The sequence below is a fragment of the Chrysemys picta genome, chromosome 11 (assembly GCF_011386835.1).
Source record: "Chrysemys picta bellii isolate R12L10 chromosome 11, ASM1138683v2, whole genome shotgun sequence".
NCBI lineage: Eukaryota > Metazoa > Chordata > Testudines > Emydidae > Chrysemys > Chrysemys picta.
This window is the reverse complement of record NC_088801.1, coordinates 38781930-38804724: the sequence shown is the minus strand read 5'-3', so window position 1 is coordinate 38804724 and position 22795 is coordinate 38781930. Positions and strand designations below refer to the sequence as shown.

Genomic DNA, 22795 nt, shown 5'->3' with positions numbered 1-22795 from the left:
GTAATTAAGAAAATGGACACGAGGAGAAATACTAAAATGAAACAGGTAAAATGTAAAAAAGTTTTATCTATCTATCTATACGTATAGTACTTACTCATCTGACAAAGTTTTTTTGAGAGACTGTAGTCTTGATCCATAATTGCTTTCAGGAACTAAAAGAACAATATAGTTTAGTATGAAAGTTAATATAGAGAATTGTTGATGTGCACACTTTGAGAATTAGTTCCAAGTTTGGTCAGTTTTTATATAAAAATACTTTAGTGAGAACTTTGATCAATTTTCCCAACAGCTATAAAGTGCGGAATTTTTCTATTGTTCTAAGTAGATCCACCAGGGGACAGTGGACAACTGCTAGTCCCACCATTACTTGTACAAACTCCATCTCAGCTACTACATCTTAGAATTGAGGATTATATTTCTGTGTAAGTGTGTTACTCTGAGCACACAGCCAAGTTACTCTGGAAACATCTAGGTACGTGTGTTGTTTTACAAATGAGTAGTCCAATTGACTCCAGTGGAACTACTCACATGAGTAAAGTCATGCACGCTCTAAATGTCTTCAGGATTGTGGCCTAAGTTTGGTGAGAACTGATTTTTTTTTTTTTTTTACAACAGGTATCCTAAGTAACACCTGTGCTCACATAATAAGGTAAAAATTAATAGCCCTGAGAGATGTATTTGACAAGAGTAAATAACACAAGGCTTCACTGTCAGTATGGCACAGTGTGGACAAGGGACTTGAATCAAGCCCTGACAACACCTGTTGGGTCCACAGTTTATTTTTGGCATCAGATGGAACAGTCTTGGATCTCAAACATGCTATCATTCATTTCTATCAAATAAGGGGGCGGGGGGACTCCAAACCAAACATAAATCCACGAAGATCTCAATGACCTAAAAGCAGTAATATTAAACTAACAAATGGAAATCCACAACAGACCCATTTAATTGATGTTTGAGGTGGCATTATCAGAACAGAGAGACAATGGTTAAAAGCAGTATAAAAATCTACTTATATAATTAATGACAGGATATTAAAAACTAATTATCACATAAGCAAACATGATATATACAGTGGTCACCACTAAAAAATAATAAAAAAAATCAAAAAAAAAATCAACATTGGCAAAAAGTTATCTGAGGTATCATCATTTTCTCTTCTTAGACAACAGAGTATCTCAGACAGCAGTGTGTGGTAACTGCTGGATATTGTTTTAATAATGAATATTATTACTGTTCTTTCAGTTGAAGTCAAGTAGGCAATCTGAGAGTTGTTAAAGTCAACAGTTCTCTTTAAATTCTTGGAGCTATGTTTATAATTGGCAGAGCCTAAATCTACACTACTTTCAGTTTTGCCAATGCCTCTCATACAGCATAGGATCTAGATTTAAGTCTCTGACCCTTCCCACCTTTTGAACTCTCAATAGCAACTAATAAGGCTTTGTCAGCTACTGGAAAGATAGTCAGTCCCCCCAAAAGAGGAGCTGAGTAAAGTTTTCTTCAGCTTGCCGTTCAAAAATCTTATTCCAGAACGTTTCTTACTGCACTGTCATTTTACCTGTAAGCGTATTAGTATCACAATGACAGTGCACTCTTAACTTTAAAACACATACTTAACTCTTAATGAAATCAATGGGACATAAGCATATGCTTAAGTACTTTGCTCCATTGGGGCATTTGACAGCAACACTACATATCTCATGCTTTGTTTTTTAAAAAAGGAGGAACTGGATGTTGAGCAAACACAACCAATTAGCTGAAAAAAACATACCATCTACCACTTCCCAAACATTTTGATATTCAAGTCTAGGTAACAGGAAAGAAAAAAACAAAACATTTCTCCATATACACTGCGTACTCCAAATGAGTATTAAACACACCGTGGGCACTCAGGATCTCTTGCAGCACTTAGAACAGAAGCCATCATACAAACTGACTAAACTGTTTTCCCTCTTCAAGCAACTAAATACAGGCACACATCTTTTACACAGGAATATTTTTTGAAAAATTGTTTTTGACAGTATCAGCAGTGATTTTGTTTGCATAGTACATACATAAAAGACTAGTTTTCAACAGAGTATTTACCATTATAGTGCCAGTCGCAGAGCCCCAAGTATTCCACAACTGCAGAACTTGCCATAATTCACCCCTTGCTGCACAACTGTGGTTTAGAATTCTATTAAAAAATTAAGTTTCTAGCCCTTATGGCTATGCAAACCTAAAAAATGTAAGCCAAGGGTGAACCGTGGCCATCTGAGTCTACCAGCCTGAAAACAATACTTCTGAGAGATGTGAATGGCCCCAGTCATTTCACTCTGGGCTCCAGGGACTCTGACTGTGCAATAGTGGGCTTTGACATTTTTGGCATTTTTCCAAGATATCAGAATTCAGTAAACTCTGCAACAAAAATACTATTTTGCTGTAGCCAGATGCCTAGCATCTTGAGTTCTTTTGTTATCTTGTCCTGCTGGGACCTGCCTGAAGCTGCCTCTTACTCTGCATCTTTAGCCACAAAGGGGAATTAATTGATTATAGTGCATCACTATTGGACAGAAAAGACAAGAGAGGTTCAGGGAGCAAGGGCTAGAGACCAGTTTGTGGTAGGGTGACCAGATGTCCCGATTTTATAGGGACAGTCCCGATTTTTGGGTCTTTCTCTTATATAGACTCCTATTACCCCTTGCCCCCGTCCCGATTTTTCACACTTGCTGTCTGGTCACCCTAATTTGCGGCCAGGGAGCAGGGGGAAAACCAGAAATGCAGGCTGGGCAGCTATACTGCCTAAAGAATAGAGGCCTGTGGAACTCAGATGAACCACTGAATCGGACTATAAGCTCTCCATTTTCAATGGCATGCATGATGAAGGGAAAAGAGATTGGGAGCTGAGACGCCCAGACAACATTGTAACCACTGAAGCCCACTGACTTGGGTCATCTGGAGGACAAAACAAAAAATATATAAAAAATAGTCATTGCTGAAAATAATCATTGCTGAATTGTACATCAATGAGTATTTTCAATTTTGAAACATGGTCGCCAGCATGTCTGCACGACAGATACAATAAATCAACACGGATGCAGAATTAGGCAGAATTATGGAGTGTTTGCTACAGAATTGGGTCCCCCTGTGCTGCAGAGTACATGGGTCCCTCAGTCTATGTTCACATTGTTCGGGGGGGGGGGGGAGGAGGTGAAATTTACCTCTCCCAGCAACTCTATTGGTGCATTTATTTTTCTATCTTCATTTTCACTGCTGCTTTCATCGTCATCTGTAGTTTCTGACAGCTGCTCATCAGTATTATTGTCCTCAATACTATTTGTCGGAAATTCAGTGCTGAGTTCATTATTTGCTGGCTTTTCTATATTTCTGGAATTTTTTTCTTTATCATCTAAATTCAAAATTAATATTATATCAGCGATAAAAACAAAATACTTAGCAGTTACAGAGCATTTTATGTGCTCAAAGTGATTCATAAGCATTAACTAGTTAATGAGGGTCACTGACAAGGTATTTTTGCATACAGTTGAAAAATATTTTCTGTTTATCTTCTTACATCAAAAAGGTAATGCTTACATTACTGAGCTCAACTATGCCCTCATATACACTAAGATAATTACCACTGAAGAAAATAAGAATTATATGGTGCTCCTCTCAGGGAAGAATTAGGCCCGCTGAATGTAACATGTCTTTCCTGGAACTCCATTTTAAAACGTGTTATATTACAGGAACTCAGCTGTAATGCCATTCTTTCTGCTAAATATTCTGAAAGAAGAGTAATTGTACTGATGGTACTTATAACAATGTTTGATCTGCTGGGAGCCAAAAGAAAGTATATTTTTGTTTCACAGAAAGAGAGTCTTACATGTCTTCAAAAGCACTAAAGAATAACTACTTTACCTTAAAAAGAATGCAAAATTTGAGAAAGTAATAGTTGCTTTGGGAACCATAACTCTCACCTTTCTAACTTTTGTTCCATTTATATTCTCAATCATAACGGTGCATTAAGTATTTATTGTTTCTTTCATTTAATTTCTTCTTCATTATATTTGTAAAGGTTTTCCCATGAGTACATTTTGGGTATTTTAAATTGCTGCCATGTCATATATGAGTAATACCGAATACCACAAACTGCAGACTAGCATTTCTTGGACTTGCCTAACAAAACAAAAACAACCTCATCTGTCACTTTTAAGTATTATAAAGCATTAGTTTACACCATTCCTCTAGTGAAGAGGAGTATACAGCCTGGCAATTTTGAAAAAGCTGCTGTCTTGGTCTGAAACGCCATGGTGTGGAGGATGTTTTTATTATTATTATTATTAAAGATAAAAGCTCTCTTCCAGCACAAATACAATGGAACAGTCCACAGAGGCTTAAGTGCATAAGATGATATCTCTTTTCCCTAAGAGGTATTAGAATGTCCAGTTAATCAAATGATCTACTGGCTGAACACATAGGTGCTTTAGAATGAAAAGAAAATAAGAATTGTGATTGAATGCACATTCAAATAAGCACATCTATATGCATAATTTTACAAGGACTTATTCACTAATGAAGGAATTCATTTCTCAGTTCTCATATATAGGACTATATGTTGAAATGAACACACAGATTAGTGCCTAATCTTTTGAGTTTAAAATCAGTGAGAGGTCAATAAAGGTTGCTGGTCTTGGCTGAGTCCTAATGGGTATTTGTTCACATCATTGAACCATGACCTACTGGAGTCCAGCTGACAGCCTCTCCTGCAAAGTCCCAAGATTGAAATAAGGAGGCATGAGCTACTGGCAGACTAGGTGCAAAGCTTGGATTGTGCCTGCTTGCAATATATGCCCTTCTTTAGCCAAATCTCTCATCTTAAATACATAAACTACAAGCTAATGTGTTTGAGGAGAAGTACTAGGAAATTGTGGTAACAGGTCTGAAAGTTTTCTGAGATTTCAAATTAACAAAGTGCAGAAACATATACAAACACACATCCTGTTGAAGTCAATGCAAAGACTCTAATTGACTTCAGTGGGCTCTGAATCAGGATCATAAAAGCAGTCTGGGTTCTGGTACAAAAATTTTACCTCAGCTGTAATACCATTCTTTCAGCTAAATATTCTGAAAGAAGAATCATTGTGCTGGTGGTGCTTATAACAATGTTTGATCTGCTGGAAGCCAAAAATGCAGTACATTTTTGTTTTACAGAACGAGAGTCTTATAGGGACATCAATTGTACTAATTTTATCCTTAAGAGGTTCTCCTATAGAGCAAGCTAGCTAACAGCAGATATCACAGAACAAAGTAATAAGGAAGAAAAATGAAAGTTGAAGAAAAGACAACTTCTAATTAGAAAAAAACCCTGGAATTCATAAAGTTAATGAATACCAATAGTTTGTTATGGCGGGGGGGGGGGGGGGGCGCTATGGCGGCGGGGGGGGGGACGGGACGTTGCAGCTCCATTATTAAGGCTGAGCTGTTTTGCACTTAAATCAGAGATTCAACTGCTTATGTATATAAAAAATTGTGTATCCTAACCAAATTTACCAGCACTTACTCTTTGATTATAGAATTAATTTACATTCCTTTGATTAGTTTAGGAAGTAAAATTAAATTTAAAGACAAGAAATTCAGCACCTGCTGCCAGACTTTTTGTCCCAAATGATCTTATGAACAAAATAATGCATATTTTTCAAAATTTCCCCTATGGTTTACTTACTGAAATCTTCACATTGTGTAGGCTACATTTGAAATTTTTTTTTTATATTAATGGTCATTTCCCCCTGTGATACACTGTTCCTCAAAATAGCACCCTGTAATCCCCATAGTCAACATTCATATATGGTTATGATATTTCATACAAAGCATGCCATGTAAGATATCATATTAAAGGTCATGATCTCCTGAAACCCATGGTTCTGTCAAAATATGTATATTGTTAGTGTGTATGAAGTCATGAGACTTTGCTGTATGGTTGTTATTAAAATATATTGTAAGTTTGGGAGTCCTCCACTGCTAGTTCTCCAGTAACAACAAAGGAGGTGCTCCACAGCCCGGTGGGTGTTAAATGACCATTATCAGCAGGGGAATTGTAAACAAGGGATTTACAATGCTGTAAGAGAGTTGCACAAGCACCACAAGCAATGGGGGATTGCTCAACACTGTGACTCAGCAAGGCCCACCAGGACATGTCTGGGCTAGTATTTTTCCGGCACATGGACTGAGTGTATAAAATAAAGGACAGTGACATCTTGCTTTTTACCTTTTCTCCTCCCCGACCTAGGCTGGAAGCAACAAGAATGCTGGGAAGACAAAAACTTGAACTGAGGAGATTGGTCCCAGGCTTAAATGGAAAGTCTGTGTATTAAGTACTGTAAACTACAACATCCAGTGGGGTGAGAAAAACTGCTTGATCCAAATACTGCTCAGTCTAATACGATTCAAAATTTAGACTGCATGCTTACCTTTTATTGTCTTTGGTAATTATCTCTGACCTTTCATGCCTACCACTTATAATCACTTAAAATCTATCTTTCTGTAGTTAACAAATCTGTTTTATATTTTACCTAAAACAGTGTGTTTTGGTAGAAGTGCTTGGGAAATCTCAGCTCAGTTTACAAAAGCTAGTGTGTCTCCTCTCCACATTGAGGGAGGGGCGGACTGAGTAATGAACTTACACTAGTCAAGCTTCTGACCAGGGCTAGATGGTCCAGTTCTAGGTAAAAGGCTGGGGGCTTGGGAGATCTGCTGGTGCCTTTCTCTATGTGATTCATGAATGGCTTAGGGAGCAGTCACGCAATTTAGCTGGGTGTCAGGCTCCACAAGCTGTTGTACTGAGTGATAACAGCGCCTGGAGAGGTTTGTGGCTTGTCACTAGCAAAGCACTGTGAGAAAGAGCCAAGACTGGAGAGTTAAGGGGGCACAGTAGTACCCCAGTTCCAGGCTGTACCCCAGGGATCCCATCACACACCCCAATTATTCCACAAATTGTATTCTTTCAAAATGGCTGCACTATTCTCAATAGGATTGAAGCCATAGGCTGCCCTCAAGTGACCATTTTGACATAGACATCTATCTCCCATTCTTCTCAAATGGGGCTGAGACTGTATCTATACAGGACTGAGGCTGTGTTTACACTGCCCTGCAGTTTGGACGAAAAGGGGCATGACCAGCCCAAAGTGCTGCACTGCAACTCCCCCATGTGGACACAGTGGGTGCAAACTAAAAGGTTCATAATTTGTATTAATGTAGTCCTCTTTGAAAAGTCCAAACTCTGAGGCAGCATACACAAGCTCTAAGTGTTCCTCTCCACTAGGGTTACCATACGTCCGGATTTTCCCGGACATGTCCGGCTTTTTGGTCCTCAAATCCCCGTCCGAGAGGAAATTCCAAAAAGCCGGACATGTCCGGGAAAATAGGGAGGGGTCGTGGGGTTTGGGTCTGGGCTGGAGCCTCTGGGGCTGGAGCCGGAGCCACTGGGGCCGGCCATGCTCGGCCGCCGGCCAGCGCCGCTCAGCCAGGGCCGGGGCTGGGCCGGAGCCGCTCGACTGGAACCAGAGCCCGAGCCGCTGGGACCGGGGCTGGGGGTGCTCGGCCACCAGCCGGCGCTGCTCACCCAGGGCCGAGGCCACTCGTCCGGGCCAGAGCTGCTGGGACCGGGGCTGCGGGTGCTCGGCCGCCGGCTGGTGCGGGTGCCCCAGGGCCCAGGCCGAGCTGGAGTCGCTAGGGCCGGAGCCGCTTGGCTGGAACCGGGGCCAGCATCCCAGGGCCTGAGCTGGGCCGGAGACGCCGGGGCCAGAGCCTCTTGGCCGGGGCCAGCCGCCGGAGGGAGCCGCTCGGCTGGGGGGGCCGGACTGGGCCGCGCCTCCTCGCGCCCGTCCCCACCCCCTCCCCAGCTTACCTACTGCCTGCCTGCCTCACTCTTCCCGCGAACATTTGATTCGTGGGAAGCAGGGGAGGGGGAGGGGCATTCAGGGGAGGGGGCGGAGTTGGGGCGGGGCCGGGTGGGGAAGGGGCGCAGTTGGGGTGGGGCTGGAGGCAGGGCGGAGTTGGGGCAGGGGCGAGGCCCGTTGAGTGTCCTCCTTTTAGAATATTAAAATATGGTAACCCTACTCTCCACCTCCTAACAGCTCAGGGCCACCAGCTGAAGGCAGGTTGGCTTCACTCTCACTCGGCATAAGAGGACGCACTGACCATTTTGAAAGAGAGCAATTTTTTAGGTATTTCTCTGAAGGACAAGATATTAAGCAGCTGTAGACACAGTTTAACTGGCCAGGATGCTCTGGCTGCATCCTACTACTGCAGACTAGAGTAAAGCAATCAGGACATACTAGTGCATCTGGCTATAAAAAGTTAAAATTGTTAAAAAAAAATATTTAAAGCTGGTAATTCTAACGATTTGAAGATATGAAGTATCACATAGCATTATCTTTGAGTTTCTTGGTTGGAGTTAATGTATGGAATTTAAAAAACAAAGCCAGACATTCCAGAAAAAAATATATTAAGTAGCTTAAGAGTATATATCAGTAATTTAGGGTAAGATACATTAAAGGATGTTGTAATTATTACCAACCCAATTGTTGTAAATCCAGGAAATTCAGAGTTAAAAAGTTAAATTTAAAAGAAAGCCAAACATGTTAAGTTATGGAAATGCACTTAGGGCACCTCAATTCTGCCCTGTAGTGACACCACGAGGGTGTGTGTGTGTGTGTGTGTGGGAAAAATCTAGAATGTCTTTAAAAGTCAGTTTAATATAATCTAAGATCACTGACACTAAAATGCCTTAATAGTATGCATATAGTTGTTGCATAGAGCCACTGAAGGGCAGCACTAGCTTGCCTGGGAATGCTGTTAGGGTCTGATCCAAAGCCAATTGAAGCTAATGGGAATATATTGACTTCAGAGGACTTTGGCTCGGGCCCCAAGACAGAACAAGATCTCTTAAACTTTATACTGTGGTTAGCTCACCAACTATCCCAGTTTCTACTGCTGACTGCAGCTCCATAGAATCTTTCAGTAGTCTTCTCGCCAGGTTTTAGAGAGTTTCAAGTTTGCATCAACTTAGTTCTTTATTAACTAGCCTTGACTTAACTATGACATCATATGCTAGCTCATAAAAGGGAGTATAAGTGCTGGCAGAGCAACTGTATATTAATCACCAAGATTCCCTTAAAGGGCAGTAAAACTGTGCTACATACTATGTCAATTATTAATATTTGATATGGAATTGAAATGCTGGTAAAAAGGAACTTTAACACTAAGAACTCTAACAAGTAAACAGTGAGCAGTTTTCAAGGTTAACACTTTCTGTCATGCACATTTGAAAGAAGTCAAATTATCATGCCAAAATGGCTTCTTCCAACAACAATCACGTGAGAGCTGATGAGGATGCAAATGTGGGCTGAGTCATGTGTTGTGTGGCTATACCTTGAAAGGAACATTTGGAAAAATAAATATAACAGCAGCATAAACAGAAACCCAACCTTGTTTACACAAGGACAACTATTACAATAGTGAATGTCTTTAAAATATATGTCTTTCTATAAGAATGTGTCATATGCCCTCAAAAGGGATGTCTGTGAACATCTTTGTTTGCTTGCCTGGGATTGATGAACAGGCTAACACCTTGGAACATCAAAAGGATCACTGACTAAAACTTGGGGGATTGGAGATACCTGAGGAGGAAGGAAGGATGGGTGACAGTTATCTTGAGCGGAAAGATTGTTTCACTGCCAACCTGCTCAGCAAAAGCGGCAGAGGAGAAAGAGAGAAGCTCACCAGAGAGGATGTGTTCTTCATAAAATGTAATGTCCTTAATTGTACCTACCTATGTTGTTTAGAAATTAAGAATAAATACGTTATGCAGGCTGTTTCTCTGAAGTAAAACTGGATTTTCTCTCTCTCTCTCCTTAATATATTTTATTTTTGATCAGACCAATTGAATCATGTTTTACAGTATGTCTTTGAAAGGAAGGCAACATTCTGACAAAGTGCCGCCCAATGACTGGTTGGCGGATGACAAGAAATGGCAGGAATAGGTTACACTTACTAGTAACTGATTTCACTTTGTTTAGTTTTTATATTACAGCAATGGCACTAGTAGCAACAACTATAGTTAATATTATAAAACAGTTCCCATTATAAACTAGGGATTTTACCATGTTTATTTCAGGCTACTTTAGTGCCTTGTAACTTTCTACAAAGAAGATCTTTTATAGGTCTATTTAAACTAACTGCATACATCTGAGCAGACATTATTTCATTAGAAATAGAGATTAGAAATGAAGTTTTTTAAAATCTATTTTTTGCATCCTATGTTCCCATTCTGTGTAATCACACAATAAAAGGCTGCTTACTGTGCTGCCATTGCAGCCAAGAAATGAGGCTTGCAGAACCTGAGCAGAAAGTGAAACAGCTTGTAATTTACAGAGGACAATGTGAACAGGATGTTAACTCCACTGAAAGAATCATTAAAATAACTTTGCTATTTTGTAAGGTTTACTTTATATTTTTTAAAATAGACTTACAAGTATTATTTTCTTGGTTGATTCTAGATTATTCTGAAAACCTGAATTGCTAGCTTAGCATTTAGCGAACAGCACGATGGATCTATTTTTAATGGCCCATATACCCTACAAGCATAGTGCTGGCACATAGTTCTCTGCCTCAGTTAGTGGTGTCTGTGTTATAACACTTTTTTACCGCTAGAGAAGATCTGTAACCATGCTGAGAAACAGTATTTTATATTCCCTACTGACCTTAAAGATTTCCCATATTATTTTCCTTTATTTAAAAAAAAAAAAAAAACCAAAAACCCAGAAAAAGAGTAAGTTATGGGTCCCAACAGCAATATTAATACAGTCACATTGCTGGAATCTTAACTTTTGCATATTGTGACTTCTTGTATTTCTAACTATGCAACCTTAACATTATATGGTATTTTATTAAATGTTATTTTGATTAATTTATTTTGTTTTTTTAGTGCCTGAAGTGTATGTAGAGGATTGGAGGCAATTTATAAACCTTGGGCCAAATTGTGCCTGGCCCTGATAGGAGTGCACAGCATAAGCAATTGCACACATGCATAACCCCCTTGCCCACCCTAAATCAAGACTTGTCTACAGTTACAGCGCTGCAGCAGCAGGTGCAGCTGCGCAGCTATAGCACTTAGTGGACACGCTACCTACGCCAACGGGAGACCTTCCACTGGCACAGGTACTCCACCTCCCGAAGAGGCGGCTGCTATGTTGATGCGAGAAGCCCTCCTGTTCACATACTATCTACATTGGGAGTTAGGTTGCTAAAATCCACATCCCTGAGTGATATAATTATACCAACATAAATTTGTAGTGTAGACCAGGGCTAAAAGCAAAGCAGAAATCAGTCCCTTTCCTCAGACCCAAAACACAGAGTAGCTGGCTGCAGGAGGAAAAGACAGATGCACCGCAAGAAAAAGAGCAATAGCAAGAGGTGCAGCCTCTGCATTCCCCAAAGACAGAAGGCCACCAGTGCTCCTTTTGGGGTAGTGTGGTTGAGATCCACCCCTTATTGTGGGCTGTGTCTAAAAGGTACAAATTAAGCCTCAGACTACTACACTTTCCCCATACCAATCTCCTAAGCAAAAAACATTTTTTGAAATAATAAAAGGCAACTTTGAATAGAAAATATTTGCATGGAGAATTGTCAGGGATTCAGAGATACATTTCACTTGAACCAACCAACCAATGACTTCTGATTTGATACTATCTGTCCTAGCTTCACTGATTGTTGTTTCATGATGTAGTTTGCATAAATCAATTTTTAATTGCTCATGTGTATAAAATTCTATAAAATTAAAACAAACAAGGGATAAAAAATTGCAGTGTTATTGTGCAATTGTTATTTCCAAAAGAGAAATGATAATATATGGTATTCTATGGAGACATTTATTAAACAAAAGAAAAATCTGCCCAACCTAATGTGGAGTTTCCTTTGCAGAACCACTTCACATGGGGTCAAGTCTTCTTGTATGCAATACATTACTGAAGCAAACAAAGTTCTAGAAGTTCAGAACCTCCAAAGTCAGATAATATATTGTACATGCTCTCTGATGGCATGTGCTGTTCTGTTGTGTCATAGCTATGAAATTCTAGCCCCTTTTCAATATAACTGAGAACAGTGTCTTCCATGAACACTGTAGATATTCTCTAGAGCAGTGGTTCCCAAACTTGTTCCGCCACTTGTGCACCTGCCGCGTCCGCAGGTTCAGCTGATCGCGGCTCCAGGCCAATGGGAGCTCCTGGATGTACTGGCCGCTGCTTCCAGCAGTTCCCATTGGCCTGGAGCAGCGAACCGCAGCCACTGGGAGCTGCGATCGGCTGAACCTGCGGACGCGGCAGGTAAACAAACCAGCCCGGCCCGCCAGGGCCTTTCCCTGCACAAGTGGCGGAACAAGTTAACTCCACTGAAGGAAGCAGGTGCTTGGGGCTAGGGTGACCAGATGTCCCGATTTTATAGGGACAGTCCCGATTTTTGGGTCTTTTTCTTATATAGGCTCCTATTACCCCCTCACCCCCATCCCGATTTTTCACATTTACTGTCTGGTCACCCTACTTGGGGCAGCCAATGGAAAGGGGCGGCAGGTCCCTCAGTCCCTCTCGGAGTGAAGGACCCACCGCCGAATTGCCGCCGAAGAATTAAGCGGCACGGCTCAGCTGCTGTTGAAGTGCCGCTGATTGGGGCTTTATCTTTTTTTTTTTTTTTCCCCCACTGCTTGGGGCAGCAAAAAAGCTGGAGCATAAGGCCTCAGATATCACATTCAGTCCTTACAAGAAAATCCTATTCTTTCCACAATCATGAAGCACAGAAACTAATATCACTTTATAATCTCTACTCCTTACCCATTTGTTACTCATTTTTTGGGGATGTGGCTGGTTGAATAAAAGACCTATCTGTAACTCAGTGAAGAAAGTGCAAATCTTACCTGTAGTTTCTTGTATGTACTGGGGTGATCTTAAATTAGTCTCTTGAATCCTAGATGAATTTTTCTTTTTTATAGTTTTTGCAGAAGCGTCCCATCTACATGTTGGATATTATTTACAGTAAAAAAAAATTAAATAAGCATCATAAAAAGACTAAAAATAACGCATCTCTAAGTTAAGCCAATTTTTACAGAGATGTAACAGCAGCAGCACCAAAATAATAAGACAGATATGATAACCCTGTCATAATTAATAACTGCTTCTTATGGAAAAGTGATTTGCCTGCTGGATGACTGTGCACTTTTTGAAGGACATGATGGATATTTCCTGACATAAAATATATTCCTTAATTGATGGTGAGATTATGAATTCTCCTAATCAAAATTATAAATTAACAAAAGGGAGCTAAGTAAATTTAGTTACTATTTCTCTTCTGCCATGGCTTCCCCACAGCAGCAGGAGCTCCAGCTCTCATCCCAAGAAGTCTCCTTCCACTGCCTTGGATTTCCAGGGACTTTACTACACCCATTTTATTTTAAGATAATTAATCCAAGGACAACCTGGAGCTCAGTTTGGTTCTCCAACAAAAAAAAAAGAAGGTTGATTCAGGTTGGGTATAGTAGGGCTTTTTGGTAGCCATGTCAGTAGCTTGTCCAGTGCTGTGTTTTTACATTGCTGAGTGTTTACACTGCACTGTTTAATGTTTTCTGATTATTCTCTGGCAGCTCAGGATACTATTTGCCCAGCTCACTCTTGCTCACTCTACGCACTGACAATCCACGCTGGCTGCAGTCATCTGAGCTGCCTAACCAATGCTCATGCTATCAGCGTGCTTTTGTCTTGCCTATACACCAAACCAACCTAGGCTTCATATTAGAATTTTTGTCCTTCTGATGTACATCCCCCCCCAAATCTTGCTAGTTCCCAGCCCAAGGAAGTGGTCATTAAGTTGTGATGGGGACACAGGGCCATTTGATATTCATTTTAGCAAGATTTCCAGCCCAGAATTTCCTCCCAGTGACCATAAATCCATCCTCCTTTGTCAGAGTGCTCCTGACTGGCCAGTACCTGAAGCATTAATCCAAAGGGTTAAAATTATTTATTTAAAAAGCACAAAGTTAATATTTTAATAGCCCATTTTTCTTAAATGCACCTAGCAAGCTACAAAGATGTAAGACTTACTTTTCAAAAGTTGATTTAGCTGCACATAATGAGATTTGTTTTGTTGGGGTATAAACTTTGTTTGTAGATTCTGGTCCAAATCCATGCTGCCTTGGTTTAAATTAAAATGGTTTTTCACATAAAGAAAGACAAATCAAATATTGCCATTAACTGCAATATAATTATGTTCATTCCATTGATACTTGTGAACTTGTGGCTATCCAAGATTTGTACCATCTGCCCTTTGCCCCACTAAAAATCAAAACAAACAAAAAAAGGCTGTGATCTGTACAATGGCCTCAATACATGATGCCATTTTTTCCCTTTCATTTAAATGTATATTGTGATATAAAAACCCAGTGCTGAATTTAGCCCTCACTGGAGGCAAGTCATTAACCTGAATATTTACATCTTTCTTTATATAGATTATATACAACAGAGATAACTGTATTTCTGTTTATGTATAAGAAATGCTGAATAGCTGTTTCAAACTTTGACAGTCAATAAAATGGTTAAAATTGTAAATTATTTTATCCTCACATCTTTGTGGTACAAGACTACCATCCTACAGCATATCAATCTCCATAAAGAACAATCTTTAGCAACTAGCCCAACTAAGCCACAGAAGACAAATTTTACCTGATTAGTTCCCCATCCATGTTGAGAATATTCCCCTGTTCTTCTACACATACTAAATGTTGTAGTTAATGAAAAAAAATATATTTTATTTAATGGCATGTGCTGATTAAATGAATTAGTAGTGGAAATCACATTTATTGATTATCAGTTCTCAGATAGATCATCAGCTTCCCTGTGTGTTTACAGTAGGGATCTAAAATGTTAACCTCCAGGCCGGCCGGCCAGAGCAGCCCCAGCTGGTTTACCATTTAAACAAAATATTTTTAAATCATTTAAATGGTTAACTTTTTTAATGGTATTTACATTCCTAGTTTACAGCTCACAAACATTTACTGTACCTTTTTAATAACTCTCTCAGAATGACAATGACAACTGATTTAAGCAACTGAATATGCTTCCCAAAAAGAGTTTATGTAGCTTGTTACATTAAAGCACAAAAATATAAAGTTGGGATCACAGAGAAGTTCATTTTCAACATTGATTTTTGCATCTTGAATCTTCAAATCCCCAAAACAGCATGTCATTTGAAGTCTTGAAAGTAGATCAATAACATCAATAGTTTCCACAAATAACCAAATCATCATCAGCATGATTAAGTCAGTGAACATATGAAGCTGCCAGCTAACTGAGTGCCAAGTTCATTATTTATCTTCATTTTTATTTCAGAAAATAGAAACTCCAGTAGACACCATTTAACAAATAATGACAGATTGTTCATTGGAAAGAAGTATTTTCTCCAGTTACAAAGTCTGAGGGAATGTTTGTCTAGTACCTCCTATTACCTTTCAAAATCCCAAACACTTTTAAAATCCAATTACATTAGCTCACATAGGTGATAAAGCTACTCAGACACGGAATACAACAAAAAAATCCATGGACAGATGGAGTTTAATATCTATTCCTCAACAATATTGATATAGACAGTATGCAACTAAAAACAAGAATTAAACTGAATAAGGCACTCTTGGATTTAAATAATAAAGTATTACTTAGTTTTGAGAAAATGAGAGTAGATGCATGCAAATGGAGAAAATGCAATATGTTGTCTGTACAAACTATATATTGGCATATCTTATATATGATATAACTCCTACATACCTTGGTTCATTAGCCTGACGTTGTCTTTAACTAATGCTTTTGCTTAAGAATCTAGACCAAATTTCCAAAAGTGATTTTGAGTGCCCAACTCGAACCACTTTAAAAGGTGTCTGATATTCAAAGGGCAGGTGCTTAATACTTTCTGAAAAATCAGACTCCTTTAAAGTATCTTAAAGTGGGCATCCAAAAATCACTTTTGCAAATTCATACCATACAAAACATAAGAAGGCCTATACATAACTGATTAGGAATAGGCCTTTCTAGTGAGTGGGAATAAATCAAATGCAATATAGCAGTTAACTCCTATTTTCTCCTTTTAATTAAATATTAAAATAAATTCTATGCCTGTGATTATTACTACAGGTACTAACCAGTTTACACTGATTGTTCAAGACCATTATAATGTAGTATTTCTATTAATTTAAGATGACTTTTCCAAAATAATTTTTTGGAAGATTCACCAGATAAAGTCTACATGGAACTGAATGAGAATAGATAAATAGATCGCATCCAGATTGCAGGGAAGATGTTCTCATATCTTTTATACCCATTTTCTAACACAGGAAACAAGCAGCTGTGAACTGACTTTTGAAAATGTACAGGTAATTCTTCCAACTGTGTTAGGTGCTACAGAGTACCCTTAACTGAATAAGAGTTTTCAAGCTTCAGTAAAATATGGAGACAGTCTCAACATACTTATACAAACTAGGGGTTACATATTCATATAATAAATACCTCCATTCAATTAACTGCCTGTAATAAAGCTCAGTGCTAGAAAAAGAGACAATACCCATTCTTATAATATAATTACTCTTTTACTAGAGATGAATATTCCAAATTTTTTATACTGATTTAGTGATTTATTTAATCTACACATTGTAATGAATTGCAGTTATATTTTACATAATGATTGTTCGGGGGAGCAGGAAAATCACAAATGGAATTTATTCCAATTCCAGCAATGAAAAAAACCTAGTAACTAAAGCAATTTTATAGAGTCATATGGTAAGAGAAGTATCATAACATCAAGAGCAGTCCATTTGGCAGGAATTTTAAGACCAAGTATTAAAAAGTGGCTTAAAAAAATTGCATCTACAAGCTTTTCCATACCCATGCAAAATTTACTGGTTTATTTCTATTATTTATTATTTTACAATTTCCAGGTAAATTATATTTGTGTGAAAACTGAGAGGTCAAAAGTCCAGCTACCTACTACCTACCAGATTACACGTGCAAATACAGTTTGCATGCACACAAATATTTGCTAAAATGCACATATCCAGGAACAAGAGTTCCCTTTTAACAATGTGACCCATTTAGTCTTTGGAGTTACTCCAAGTTTACATTTGTGTAAATGAGATAAAAAACTGGCACCCCAAGTTGAGTTTTACTGACATGACAGATAAAGCAAGGAAGGATAATTTTTGGAGCAATCTTGGATAATCACCAGGGGCCAAATTTTCAGACAGCCTTTAACAAGAATATTCACATTTTTTCATGCATACCTTTTCATGTGTACAAAACCTATACTCCACATTTACAAACCACTTCTAAAAAAATGTGACCTTAGATCATTTACTGTACTGCGACAACTGCCTTTTGACTGCTTATATGGATGAAGGGATCTTGTCATGATGCATGATCCTGTTCCATTGAAGTTAATGGGATGTTTCTATGGACTTTTATGGGAGCAGTCTAATGGCCATGGTAACTTATTTTGGAAAAATTTTCACAGTTTTCACTTAATCTCGTAAGAATCTTAAATATAGTGTCAAGTATCAGAGGGGTAGCCATGTTAGTCTGAATCTGTAAAAAGCAACAGAGGGTCCTGTGGCACCTTTAAGACTAACAGAAATTTTAATCTTAAATCTGTTAGTCTTAAAGGTGCCACAGGACCCTCTGTTGCTTAAATATAGTGGTTGATATTTTCAAAGCAATTGAGATCATTCAGGGCCTGAACTTGCACTCATTAAGACTAATGGCAAAGCTCTTGCTGACTTCAGTGATACAGGATCTGGCCCTTAGATAAATCTTCCATTAATTTTAATCAATATTTCTAATTTTAGTTTATACATGAATTCTATTATTATTTTCAAACCAAAAGATTATGCACAACAGAAAATGTTTTCATAGCTTCTGAAAATTTTATGTAAGTATATTCTACAGCAGTAAAAACATCAAACTGAAAGAAAATAACTATTCAATAACTCAAAATGTAAAGGCCTTAATTTAAACAATATGTACTTCTACAATACCATCAAGATTTAAATTCTATTTTAAATACCGCATCTAAATAACAATGGTGCCAACTGAACCAAAGGTTAAAGTGTTAATCCATGCATTTCCAGCCTTTCAAAATTAATTGGGTGACAAATGATTTCATTATCTAGCTCTAATTGCTTAAAAAGGCATGTAATAGATCAGCTGCAAAACCAAAGAGATCATCTTACCATGGCATTGTTTGAATTGGTTCAATAATCACTTCTTCTAAAAAACAAATGAACAACAGCTGTTTAAAGTTCTGATATACTTAGTACAAATTCTGATTTTCAATTCTAAACTTTCTTTGACTGTGACAGATATTGTAAAATGTTTCAAAGTTGCAATTAAAATTTGAACTGCTAAACAACTCAAAAACTTGCTTACTGAATTTTTTTAAATCAGAGAAAGCTAGCATATAATAAAAACCTTCCAAATACTAAATCATTATTAGGTCACTTACCTTTTGGACCAAACACATGTAATCTGCCATTTTGTCCATTCTTTTGGTCCTAAAATAACAATAATAGTAACATTAAAAATGAAAACCACTGTAATTAATTAAGATACCCATCCTGCATTAATGAGGGTTCTTGCAATGATGCAAATTCCCACTAACTTCAACAGAATTCCACACCAGGATTCAGAATTGGAGCTTTGAAATTTCTTCACCACACATACGAAAATTTCAAACAGCAGTCGCTATTGTTTTTCAATATCAATAGCTAAATAAAGAACAAAACACATCAATTGCCCATGAAAGAGATGCCGAAGTAAATCCTATAGAAAACTAAGTCTTACCTTTATGGCACCTGTCCTTTCTAAACAGTTCTGCCTAGTAGAAAACACAGACATTTGTATGAACACGTACTCCTTGAACACTGGAATTTCAGTTTGTTCAAGTGGACATGTGGTAGCAAAACAAAACAAAATAAAATAAATCTAGAAGGCACCGAATTCTTACACAACTGCAATTACTGCAAACAATTACTTAATCTGGACTCTAAGGTCTGACTCAACAAAAAATACCCAGGCCTTTTCCCGGGTTTGTACAAGTCCTGGATGGTGGCTTTGGCATTAGGGCCCACACTAGAAAGAATTATAACCAGATTTACGATCTGATTCAGCAAAGCACTTAAGCACACGCTGAAGTCCATCCCCTATTCTGTAAATCCCTTATGTTTTTACTATTGAGCTCACTAGGACTTAAGTATGTATTTAAGAGCTTTGCTGAATTGGAATATTAGTAGGTACAAAACACTTTCAGCTGCAATGATATTACTAATATTGTAAGTAAGCTATTTAGTGTAGACAGGGCACAGGCATTTTCAATATGATTTCAGAAAAACTTGTGTCTCCACTGTGAGCCAACTTTCCTCAGTATAGGTTAGCCTTTATCTAAGCTAGGACTTTTTATACCGTGTAGCACCAGTACATCATCACACAGCAATGATGTAACCAGGTTCAGGCATTTTAACTCACAGAGTGATTTTTTTTAAAATGTCCAATTTACACCAGTCTTTTCACCATTAGAGATTCATTAAAATAAATTTGCCATGCCCTGCACTCTACGACATAGGCACCAACTTTCCCCAGCACCAGTAGGTGCGCGAGTCCCCCTGCCCCCGGTCCCGACTCCACCCTTTCCCTGCCTCTGCCCCGCCCCCATTCCAACCCCTTCCCCAAAGTCCCAACTCCACCCCCTCCCTGCCCCTACTGGACCCCTTCCCCAAATCCCCGCCACGGCCCTGCCTCTTCCCTGAACGTGCCACATTCCTCCTGGGAGCTAGGGGAAAAAAGCGGGCATGTGGTGCACTCAGGGGAGGAGGCGGAGCGGAGGTGAGCTGGGCGGGGAGCTGCCGGTGGGTGCAGAGCACCCACCAATTTTTCCCCGGGGGTGCTCCAGGCCCGGAGCACCCATGGAGTCGGCACCTATGCTCTACGACTCCCTTTTCTGGGTCCATCTAGTCACCGTTTTTCTCCATTCCTATTAAAGACATGTGGCTGGACCTACACAAGAAAATTACTCCAGAACTAGCTGGGGAGACATATCTTTGGTCTCTATTAATGGCTAAGAATATTTCTTTAATCTTCTTTACATTTCTAAAACTTATCTAAGAGACAACAGGTGGCAGACAGCTCCTGTTCATTAAACTACTGGGGGGGGGGTGTGTGCGCGGGAGGGAGGAGGGAGCAAGAGGAGTCAAATAATATTTCTTCTGTCTGGCATCAAGAACAAATATATACAACACTCTACTCCTATGAAAGCTTGTGTGGCATTCTGTTGCTGACAAATAGAGGAGATAGCTCACAGATTCAGGAGCAGCCTCTGGAGCCGTGCAACACAGAAAGGTCAGAGAATTATTGTGGCCCAGAAGCAGGGTGGATTTGATTTAAATCAAATTGATTTAAATCATGATTTAAATCACTAGTCAGGAAGACTCAATTTAATCATGGTTTTCTACATAAAAGTGCATTCTTGTTGGTTGTTATAACCTTAACACATATTCACAACTCAGTGATAGATGTAGGTTTCATTTTTAGAAGGTTCACACTATACTTTTTTAAACAGTGATTTATTTTGAAAACTTTTCAGATTAGTTTTACAGCTATATCAGAAAATGAATGATTGTTTGGTTATTTCATTTACCAAAGGTAACTGAAGAGATATTTAGGAAGTCATTGGGAGGTGAACTGTCTCCAATTCAACAGGTTAATCACTAATATTTGGAGGATTTTCTTGCCATGCTGTATTAGGAGGAGAACATCACCAGACAGACATTTAAATTATTTTATTTAACTAAAACCACCACGTTAAGTATTCTGGATTTTTTTCTTCAACAGCAAACATACAATATTTTAACAAAATAAGCATATGTCTCTCGCTTCTCACATTTATCTCCAGACTTCTTCTCCTTGTCCAGATCTATTCCGCCCCCCACAATCTTCTATTCATTTAACTTTTTGAAACTTTGCACTTTTAGAGAGAGGTAAGGGACTGACTCTGTGTACACAAATTTGCAGAGGGACAATAGAGTTGAGGTCTGTTATTTCTCACCTCTATATATTATTTATTTTAAAACATTTTTGCTGTTAACAAGCATGTTACCTCTGGAGACACAAATCCACAGTTTGAGAACTGCAAAACTAAGTATCTCTGATGGTATCTTCTAGATTGAGCACTGAGTCCCATTGGGTGGATAGAAAGATTAACCTAAATAATCTATACAAAAGCCTGTGTAACCCCATAAGATTGGGTCCCTAATCCATGAACTATTAGAAGTCATTTACAAAACTTTTCTTAAACATTACATGAATATATTGTCTCATACTACAAATTAGAATTTATAATCTCTATTCCATGATGAGATATCTTTGAGCTATAATGTATCTTAGTTAAAACTATCTTTAGATAGGTTTTTTCCTCAAAAAGCATTTTATCAAAAATAAAAAACAATAATTAAAAAAAAACAACATTGCTTTTTATCCATCCTGGCCAGAAGGCACCTTGATAGGGACTTAATCAATATTGGACAGTCTCAAAATGTTTAAAAAAAATAGAAGAAAAAAGTTTCCTTTGGGTCAGGAACAAGCATGAGTTAACTGAAAAGATGCTTACTGGTAGTTCTGATTGAAAAAAATGTATCACTAGTACAAATCTATAATATTTGAAGTACAATATGTGAATTTAACTGTTAAGAAAGTACTTGAAAATATGACATTTTACAGTTATATCAATTATAATAAATGCTATATTTAACCTTTTTTTAATCTTTCACAATGTGCCCTTTTTGTACGAAAATTTTGATTTGACCACTGTGCATGACTCCTCTTGTGCTTGATCAATTTAATGCAATAGAAGAACCTTTAATATATGAAATGATAGTTGAATGTAACACTTTGTATTGTATCATTGCAAATCACAGTAAACAAATAAAACAATCTATTTTATATATACACCTCTACCCTGATATAATGCTGTCCTCGGGAGCCAAAAAATCTTACTGCATTATAGGTGAAACTGCGTTATATCGAACTTGCTTTGATCCGCCGGAGCGCAGCCCCGCTCCCCCCCCCCCCCGGAGTGCTGCTTTACTGCGTTATTTCCGAATTCGTGTTATATCGGGGTAGAGGCGTATCATGGTTTTGGTACAAACTTCCAAAACCTAAAGAAGGAAGCTTTTTGGCGGCAAAGATTGCATATTATTATATACTGATCCAATGAAAACTCATTTCACTTACTTTTAAATACATATAAAGGACCAATAAATGGTGGATGTGGGAGGCCATCAGCAGATCGCCTTGACTCTTCCTTCACCACCAGGTCTCCCCAAATTCACCCAACTCACATTCCTTTACAGCTTGCCTCACACAACAGAAAACTTCTGGAAATTTTTTGGGGCCAAGACTGTGTCTTTCTTTTCTTACCTTGACATTGTCAAGCAGGCTTCTAGAATAAATCCATCTAAACAGAAAGATGTACATGATGTATTAAGCACAACACAGAACAAACCATGTTTTCTTAAACTGTATATTTTTCTATTCACAATTAGTTCATTATCAAAGTATACAGTTAATGTTGGGCTGTCAAAGTTTCTATATATTTACCAATGTAGATTGCACTTGAGAATTATTAGTGAGCTTATAAGAAAATGGTTTATAAAACCAGACAACAGAAAATGTTTGAAACACTGAAT

General features: G+C 38.4%; 1 protein-coding gene across 23 annotated transcripts in view; it reads right to left on the bottom strand.

The window, feature by feature from the left end:
- Nucleotides 1-22795, bottom strand: part of ERICH2 (glutamate rich 2) — a 41462-nt gene that overhangs the window by 12149 nt on the left and 6518 nt on the right. For 7 of the 23 annotated variants that reach the window (XM_042860754.2, XM_042860747.2, XM_024114860.3 and 4 more), the window contains 9 exons: nt 22527-22563; nt 18900-18933; nt 18562-18610; nt 18290-18326; nt 14742-14793; nt 14124-14209; nt 12944-13038; nt 3201-3388; nt 95-152 (listed from right to left, as the gene is read on the bottom strand). In XM_042860754.2, coding sequence (XP_042716688.2) covers nt 95-152; nt 3201-3388; nt 12944-13038; nt 14124-14209; nt 14742-14793; nt 18290-18326; nt 18562-18610; nt 18900-18933; nt 22527-22534 — 607 coding nt within the window. In that variant the 5' untranslated portion in view covers nt 22535-22563. Of the gene's footprint in view, nt 1-94; nt 153-3200; nt 3389-12943; nt 13039-14119; nt 14214-14741; nt 14794-18289; nt 18327-18561; nt 18611-18899; nt 18934-20748; nt 20847-22526; nt 22564-22795 lie in introns of all 23 variants that reach the window. The other 16 variants (XM_042860752.2, XM_065561826.1, XM_065561827.1 and 13 more) reach the window with 9 other exon arrangements.